This window comes from Caenorhabditis briggsae (assembly GCF_000004555.2).
Source record: "Caenorhabditis briggsae complete genome, chrII, whole genome shotgun sequence".
Lineage (NCBI taxonomy): Eukaryota > Metazoa > Nematoda > Chromadorea > Rhabditida > Rhabditidae > Caenorhabditis > Caenorhabditis briggsae.
The window spans coordinates 4,742,672-4,752,006 of record NC_013486.2 but is presented as its reverse complement, the minus strand read 5'-3'; the positions used below and the strand labels follow the sequence as shown (position 1 = coordinate 4,752,006).

The 9,335-nt window shown below is 36.7% G+C and overlaps 1 protein-coding gene across 1 annotated transcript in view; it reads right to left on the bottom strand.

Moving 5' to 3' along the window:
• Nucleotides 1-2,551: 2,551 nt before the first annotated feature.
• CBG11128 overlaps nucleotides 2,552-9,335 on the bottom strand; it is a gene marked incomplete at both ends in the record, with an annotated part of 19,450 nt that continues 12,666 nt past the window's right edge. Inside the window, 9 exons of the mRNA XM_045242017.1 lie at nucleotides 2,552-2,660; nucleotides 3,375-3,491; nucleotides 3,557-3,725; nucleotides 4,579-4,911; nucleotides 5,607-5,854; nucleotides 6,339-6,608; nucleotides 7,141-7,301; nucleotides 7,617-7,681; nucleotides 9,068-9,223. Of these exons, the coding sequence (XP_045094460.1) occupies nucleotides 2,552-2,660; nucleotides 3,375-3,491; nucleotides 3,557-3,725; nucleotides 4,579-4,911; nucleotides 5,607-5,854; nucleotides 6,339-6,608; nucleotides 7,141-7,301; nucleotides 7,617-7,681; nucleotides 9,068-9,223 (1,628 nt within the window). The remainder of the gene's footprint in view (nucleotides 2,661-3,374; nucleotides 3,492-3,556; nucleotides 3,726-4,578; nucleotides 4,912-5,606; nucleotides 5,855-6,338; nucleotides 6,609-7,140; nucleotides 7,302-7,616; nucleotides 7,682-9,067; nucleotides 9,224-9,335) is intronic.

Here is a 9,335-nt window from a genome sequence, read left to right as displayed (position 1 = left end):
TACTTTTTTCAAAATCGAAGAACTTGGAATTCTGATTTTCTGACGTTATCAGAGGCTGCGAAATGTCTGGCTGCGAAATGTCTGGCTGCGAAATGTCTGGCTGCGAAATGTCCGGCTGCGAAATGTCTGGCTGCGAAATGTCCGGCTACGAAATGTCTGGCTGCGAAATGTCTGGCTGCGAAATGTCTGGCTGCGAAATGTCTGGCTGCGAAATGTCTGGCTGCGAAATGTCCGGCTACGAAATGTCTGGGAGCCGATTTTTCAAGTGTGATTCTGAAGACCGTTGAATTGAAAAGGGACCGTATGCTTCTCAGTACTGACCGGAAAGGGACCATTTACAACTGATATTGTCATTTGGAGACTTTCGTTCATCTAGTCGAGCCGGGAATAGTACAGATAAGGACACGTGGCACGATTAATAGGTAAGAAGAAAACTTCAATTTTTAATATCTCTGAACTTTCTGAAACATATCCTAAAAAGTTTCAGATTCGGCGAAGCGGGACCACTCGTCGATGGAGTCGTTGTCTCCCTGACAAACCTTCCATCGTTCATTCGAAATACAATTTTGAATACATCGAGACGAGATGTGGCGGAAATTGAAAAGTGAGATTTTAATAAATTGGAGAGAAAAATCTGAATAATTCGGAAATAATCTCCGCCCACTTTGACGGGAAATTAGGATTCTAATGATTTGAAGAGAGAAAATAAATCTGAAAATTTGGCCGAAAATTCTGGAATTTCGAAGTGTTTTTAAGATAAGCTCCGCCCACTTTACAGAAAATTTTGGAAAAGAAACTTTTTCTTCAGAAAGTTTTAAAAAAGTTCACAGAACATGGGCGGAGCCTAAATTTGTTTTCCTTAACTTTCGAGGGGCGGAGCTTCAAATTTAGCGGAACCTTAAAACAGAAACAAATGAGCGGAGCCTGGGAAACCAGAAAATTAGGCCACGCCTACTTTTATAAAATTTAACGAAATATAGATGATTGAGAGTGGGCGGAGCATTAATTTGTTATTCCCAACTTTCATGGGCGGAGCTTCAAATTCACCATACAAAAGTGGGCGGAGCCTAGAAAACCAGAAAATCAGGCCACGCCCACTTTTATCAAGTCGGCTAGGGTTTTAAAATGGAATCCCCAAGCCTTGAAAGTGGGCGGAGCCTGAATTGGTTTGCCGAATTTTAAAGAAAAACTGGGCGGAGCTTGAACAAATGAAAAAAATGGCCACGCCCATTTTTGGATTTTTACATTGAAAATCAGATTTTTCAAATTGGGATGTCCTAAAAATGATTCCAGATTTTTTTTTGATTTGTCTGAAATTTTCCAGAAAATTGATTTTTCTAAAAAGTTGTCAAATACAAAAATGAAGCTCTATTCTTGTTTAGTATACTCTGAAATTTTCAGACAAATTAAAAATATCTGAAATAGCTTGTTTCAAAATTGACTATTTTCCACTGAAAATGCCTAACTTCACCCAACTTGAACAATAAAGGGGCGGAGCCTAATCTGAGATTTTTCGATTTTTAAAAGTATTTCTTTTCAGCTACACCTTCCCACATACTCGCCGAAAACAGTCGATCGTCGAATTCGCCAAAAAATACGCGGGAAAAACGAGTTACGAGGAGTTTTTAGTGAATGTGATACAGAATTAATTAGTCGTTTTTATTTTGGAATTTATATATATATATTGCTTGCTGCTGATTTCTCTCCCCCTGTGATACTATATCTTTATTGTTTTCTTTTTTTGAATTATTTTGAAAAATTATACATATCCGAGGTTTCTTTTTTTTGCTGTTTTCCCCCCTCCACCCATTTATCTCCACTACGGCTTTTTTTTGGGTTCTCTCCTTTTTTCATTGTTTTATGCGATTTTTTGTTGATATAATAAATGGATTTAATTTTTACGAATACCGTAAAACCTGTATTAGAAGGGCCCTCCGCAAAAAATATATTTTGGAGATGTCACAACTTCACAGAGATCTGTCGAAAAAACAGTTCTTTCTCAAAAATTAGCTCTATTTTAGTGAAACTGTTAAATTTTCATGATGTTTGAATTAGAATTCGCCGAGTTTTTTCGATTGAAAAAAATGGCCGGAAAATAGAAGGGCCCCTCTAATAGAAGGGCCTTCCGAACATTCCGTAAATGAACATTCCGTAAAAAAAACACTAAAAAACATTCCGTAAATTCAGAATTCACACAAAAAAAGAATTTTTAAATTTTGGAAAAAATGTGAATATCAGCGTTTTTTAAACATCTCTTAAATTCTTGTAAAGTTGCAAATTCCGAGTTTTTTTCCAGAATAAAAAATTAAATCCATTTATTATATCAACAAAAAATCGCATAAAACAATGAAAAAAGGAGAGAACCCAAAAAAAAGCCGTAGTGGAGATAAATGGGTGGAGGGGGGAAAACAGCAAAAAAAAGAAACCTCGGATATGTATAATTTTTCAAAATAATTCAAAAAAAGAAAACAATAAAGATATAGTATCACAGGGGGAGAGAAATCAGCAGCAAGCAATATATATATATAAATTCCAAAATAAAAACGACTAATTAATTCTGTATCACATTCACTAAAAACTCCTCGTAACTCGTTTTTCCCGCGTATTTTTTGGCGAATTCGACGATCGACTGTTTTCGGCGAGTATGTGGGAAGGTGTAGCTGAAAAGAAATACTTTTAAAAATCGAAAAATCTCAGATTAGGCTCCGCCCCTTTATTGTTCAAGTTGGGTGAAGTTTAGGCATTTTCAGTGGAAAATAGTCAATTTTGAAACAAGCTATTTCAGATATTTTTAATTTGTCTGAAAATTTCAGAGTATACTAAACAAGAATAGAGCTTCATTTTTGTATTTGACAACTTTTCAGAAAAATCAATTTTCTGGAAAATTTCAGACAAATCAAAAAATATCTGGAATCATTTTTAGGACATCCCAATTTGAAAAATCTGATTTCCCCTACTCAGATCGGCCTCGTGAGGGGTATTTTTTCTGAGTCTTTCATGTCCTGCCCTCTATTGTTTCATTACCTGGTCAATAAATTAAATTAAATTAAAAAATGTAAAAATCCAAAAATGGGCGTGGCCATTTTTTTCATTTGTTCAAGCTCCGCCCAGTTTTTTTTTAAATTCTGCAAATCAATTCAGGCATGTTCTGTGAACTTTTTCAAAACTTTCTGAAGAAAAAGTTTCTTTTCCAAAATTTTCTGTAAAGTGGGCGGAGCTTATCTTAAAAACACTTCGAAATTCCAGAATTTTCGGCCAAATTTTCAGATTTATTTTCTCTCTTCAAATCATTAGAATCCTAATTTCCCGTCAAAGTGGGCGGAGATTATTTCCGAATTATTCAGATCTTTCTCTCCAATTTATTAAAATCTCACTTTTCAATTTCCGCCACATCTCGTCTCGATGTATTCAAAATTGTATTTCGAATGAACGATGGAAGGTTTGTCAGGGAGACAACGACTCCATCGACGAGTGGTCCCGCTTCGCCGAATCTGAAACTTTTTAGGAGATGTTTCAGAAAGTTCAGAGATATTAAAAATTGAAGTTTTCTTCTTACCTATTAATCGTGCCACGTGTCCTTATCTGTACTATTCCCGGCTCGACTAGATGAATAAAAATGATGTGATGAGCGATTTGAGAGTTCAGTGTGGCTCCGCCCACTTCTGGAATCTTTGGTGATCCGTTGAGCAAATCAGTTCCGTCGTCGCACGATCCAATGAGTTCGTCTAGAAAAAAGAATATGAATATAAAAAATTTTCAAATTTTTACAAAAATTTGGGGATTCCGAAATTTCAGAATTTTAGGTTCAAAAATTGTGTAACTCTGAAAACTAGAAATTCAAAAATTCAAAAATTTGAAATATCGAAAATTCTGAAATTCGAATATTCAAAAATCCCAAAGATGATTGAAAGATTCTGAAATTCATAAAATCTGAAATCCCGAAATTCTTAAAATTCACAAAATTGGAAACATCAGAAATTCAGAAAAGTTGAAATTGAAAAATTCTGTAATTCAAAAATTCGGAAAATTTTAATTTTTAGAAATTCCGGAATTCTGAAATTTAGAAAATTTAAAAATTCGGAAATATAGAAATTCGAAAATTCAAAGTCTGGAATTCCGATATTTTGAACATCTGGAATTGGAAATCTAACATTCTGAATTCTCGAATATTTCAAATTTCTGGAAATGTGTAATTTATAAAATTACGAAGTTCAAAAATCCGAAATTCGAAAATTCAGAAATTCCGAAATTCAAAAATGTGAGAATTCAAGAATGCAAGAATCCATACATTCAAAAATTGGAAATTCGACAACTAAAATTCTCAAATTCCGAGATTTCATGATTTTCAAATGTTAGCTTCTGAACTTTTAATCGAAAATTTGAAATTCTAACATTCTCAGATTCTAGATTTTTGAAAATCTGGGATTCTGAACTCCGTGATTTCGAAATTCTGATTTTTCCCCGAAATTTCCAAAAACTCACAAACAGGAAAATTGGCCATATCCTCTGGCCTCTCCAGCCAAACCAACATAATTCTCAACGCGCCAGTCCGTCTGGAGACCGATCCATGTCCCATACTTGACCCACCACCAGCGTACGGTCGAAAATCTCGATCACTCAAATTCGACGGACTCTTTTCACCGTGTCGCCTGGCAGTTAGCATTATTTCATTCATGCTATCAAATGATTTCTCATCTGAAGCCGACGAAATTATCGATCGATTGTTGTTGGAACCACGTCGTGAGCTTGATGCGGGCGATGTGATGTTCTGTTTGAACATTCGAACACTTCGTTCCGTTGGCATTAAGAATGCCAGCTCCGAATTCGATCCTTGCTCATCACACCACCAGAGCGCGTGTTGGATTCCATCGACGATGTAGTGGTCGACGCCTTCTGATTCGGATTGGAGCTCTGGTACGAAAAATATATGAAAAATTTGGGGAATTTTTTGGTTTGGTTTTTCGATGAAGTTTTAGGTCTAAAATTGTCTATTTAGCCACAAAATACCGATTTTGGACTTTTTTTTGAAAAATCAATCATTTTGAGATAGAAAAGCACGGGTTCTGAGCTGATTTTCGAAAAAAAATGTCTTTCAGAAATTTGTATGATTCTACAGGAGTTTTCAGAATCTTCCAGAATCCTTCAGAACCTTTCAGAATTCTTCAGAATATTGGAGAGTCTTCTGGCATCTTCTAGAATCTTCTATAATCCTCCAGAATTTCCCAGCATTCTTCAGAATACTTCAGAATCTTTCAGAATCCTCCAAAATCATTCAGAATTCTTTTGAATCCTCCAGAATCTTTCAGAGCGTTACAGAATCATCCAGAATCTCCCAGAATTTCTCTGAATCCTCTGGGAACCTTAAAGCTCATCTAGGATCCTCCAGAATTTTTTAAAAATGTTAGAATCCTTCACTTTTTTACAGTCTTCTGGAACCTGTTAAAATCCTTCAGAATTTTTCAGAACCCTTCAGAATCCAGTAGGTTCCTTCAGAATCCTCCAAACTCATTTTTGACTAGAAATTCTCAATTTTTGCAGACTTTTACAGACAGAGATCAAAACTTTTCGATGAAAATCTGTTTATCCCGATGTCCACACACACTCACTTCGATTCGTTGAATACGCTGTTGACCAGTGTCCCGTCCATGTATCATGTACTCCAATCTCGATTCCTTCACCCAAATTCGACAAAAACATACAGAAATCCGAGCACGAATTCTGAACGTTCAGCGCGTTTTCCAGAATGTCCACCGCGTTGCGTTGTCCCTCTTTTACGTAGAATATATGGGCGGTGAGTTGGGTTCGAGCCGGTGCACAATCCACGGTCTCATGGAGGTCCCGGTAGAATTTGTCGCTGGAAAAATGGGGCTTTTGGGACCGATTTTCATGTTTTTTTCATGTTTGTTTAAAGCTATATTTTTGACCTACTCCTGATGATTTTCAGTCCATTTTTCAACCACCGTAGTTGCTCCAATAAAAGGTCATAACGTTCGTGCATTTTGAGCTCTATTATCTCGGCTCCTATGAGAGATATCAAAAATCCGTCAACTGATAAAGTGTTGGTGATATTATGATAAAAAATTTATCAGTTAGAAGATTTTTGATATCTTTACCAGGAAGCGAGATAATTGAGCTCAAAGTTGACGGTTTGGGTCATTATACTAAATTTCGACATCAATTGTCTCGGCTCCAAAGAGAGATATCAAAAATCTGTAAACTGATAAAATGTTGGTGATATTATGATAAGCAATTTATCAGTTGACAGATTTTTGATATCTTTCGAAAGAACCGAGATAAATGAGCTCAAAGCTGACGGTAATTCTAGCCAAATTACTCACCTCATTGAGCTATCCAACACCACAATTTCGGATCCATAAATTCGATCATTAATCAAACCGAAATCATATAACATCATTCGAATCGAACTACACTTTTCCAGCGGTTTCAATGGAGCGACGATTCGTTCTTCTGGACGCATCCGCTCGAAAACATTGTTTCGTCTCGATTCGTCGAAAAACGAACGTCCGTTTTGCGCGTTTTGTTGCTTCATTTCCTCGGCAATTGCTTCGGTTTCAGGCGTGGATTCTAGGGAGCGGAAGGCGTTGTCGCTGAAAAAAAGGAATTGAGATTTCGGAATCCAAGGTCCTGGGTTTAGGATTCGGAATTCAGAATCATTATCTCATATAGCAATTCAGAAATCAGAATATCTCAAAACCTCAGAATCTCAAAATCTCAGAATCTCAGAATCCTAGAATCTCAGAATCCTAGAATCTCAGAATTTCAGCATATCTGAACCTCAGAATCTTAGAATCTCTGAAACTAAGAAATTCTGAATCTCCAAATCTCAGAATCTTAGAACCTCAGAATCTTAGAATCTCAGAATTTCAAAATCTGAAAATTTCAGCATTTCAGAATATCGAAATTTCAGGGCTTCAGAATCTTAAAATCTCAGAATCTTAGAAGCTCAGAATTTCAAAACCTCGGAACCTCAGAATCTTAGAATCACAAAATCTCAAAATTTCAGAATCTCTAAATCTCAGAATCTCCGAATCTCAGAATTTCAAAACCTCGGAATCTCAGAATCTTAGAATCTTAGAATCTCGGAATTACAGAAGTTCAGAAATTCAGACCAACACTTACAGTTTACACGAATTCTTATAAAACTCGGGCGGTATCACAAACTGCTCGCCAATCGATTTCGGTTGCTGTGGACGTGTGGGCGTGTTGGGTCCTAGAAAAATCTTTGTTTCTGTCTGTTTGTCCGGATGTCCATTTTGGAATTTTTTTCTTTCGCCTTGTGGCTCATCCTTGGAGCTCCTCCGGCGCTTCAAACACCTGGCTTTTGATGTATTGTCTCTTACGTCTGTAGCTCTTTCTATTTTAAAAATGTTTGTCTGTCTGTCTGTCTGTCCAGATGTCCACCACAACCAAATTAATAATCACATCACCAATAAAACCCACACAAAAACCAAAAAATCCAAAACTTTACCATCAGAATCATACGTCAGCTGCTGATCGTCATCATCTGATCCCTCATAAAATGTGGGATGAGTGTTTGGTGATGAACCAATGAATGGAATTGAACCGACCCCAGTTAGAATGGATCCAGTTGTGACGGGAGGGGGCTGAGGAGCCACGGGGTTTGTGCCAGCCAGAGAGGCGGGAGCGGTGCGAGTGGTTACTGTAGTAGGAGAGAGAAGAGATACGGTGGGATGAAGTGAGAGGGGAGGGGTGGAGGAGAGGGGGGAGCAGGAGAATCAAAGGATTTCGAATTTTGAAAAAAATTAGGATTTTAAAAGCTTAAAAATCGAGAATATGCAAATCTAAAAAATCTCGAATTTACTAAATCGAGACACTGAAGTTTGGAAATAATTTTTTTGAAGCTTGGAAATCTCAGATTCTAGAAATCGCTATTTTGAAAGTTTCAGAAAATTCGAAAATCGAAAAATCTCGGGGAAGGAAGAATACCAAAATCTTCGAAATTCTAAAATTGTAGAATCTAAAATTTTGAAAACCAGATAATTCAGAAATTGCGAAATCCGCAGGAATCTAAAAGTTTCAAGTTCTGGAAATCAGCAATCTTCGGATTTCATGATAATTGATTTTCATGGAAAATTCGAAAATTGAGAACTTCAGAAACTTTGAAATTCAGAAACCAGGGAATCGAAAATTTCAAATATTCTAAAATCTTAAAATTTCAGAATCGCAGAAATTCAATATCTCAGATTTTTGAAACCAGACTCAAAATAATAAAAAATGCAGCATTTCCAAGTTTTAGCATCTCAAAATCTTAGAAATTTCAGAATATTGAATTTTTAAAATTTTTAAATTACATTTGGAAAACCCAAAAATCCAAAAATTCCAATGAAATCCAAAATTCGGAAAATCGGAAATTCAGAATTTCGAATTTTTGGAAATTTGGATTTTCAAACTCCCAGTAATTCAGAATCGCAAATGTTTAGATTTTCAAAATCTCAGAATCCATACTTCGAAGTTTCAAAAGCCTAGAATCTGAGAATCTCAGAAAATTCTGAAATTCGGAATTTGAGAAAATTCGAAGTCTGGAACTTCTAAAATGTTCGAAAATCGGCCTTTTGTGAAAAATGATTTTTTCTCCAGAATCCTCCAGAATCTTTCTGAACTCTCCCAGGTGTAATTTTATCAGAATCTGGGACCAAAATCCCTGTGCTCTCCAGAATTTACCTTTCGACGCTACCGACATTTTCTCATGTACCAAAATCGATGAGGATCCAGATCCAGATCCTTGAGGTGCCGACGTGGCAGATGCCATGGAACAAGAATCATGGGCTAGAACGGGTGGATTACGGGAGATAGGAAAGGGTGTTGGTTAGTTTAGAGTTAGTGGAAAAACAAAGGAAACAATTAAAAAATGGACAAAGTCATGCCTCTGGACATCTGGACAAACCGACATCATGCTGTTTGAGATTTTTCAGCCAATTATAATTTTCCATTTAAAAAATGAACCGTGCCTTTCTTTCTGTCTATTCTAAGCCATTCGTTCGAATTCTCTTGTTATCAATAGAGCGCACTTTCTAAAAGCACTCACCTTCAAATCCATCATTTGTCATTGCTGACATCGGGGTCATTGGGGGTGCTCCAATCACGTCTGGTTGCCAATTTTCTGGTTTTGGGCGGAGCATCGCCACTCCTGTATTGGCTCCTTGCATGGGGGATCGGCGGACGTAGACGATGGAGGCGCTGTCTGGAATAATAACGGATTTTGATGAGAGATGGGTGGTGATGGCCTAGAAATTCTAAAAGTTCGGCGAAGGAGATTTTTAGAGAAATTTTTCGAGACGAATTCATCTTGAAGT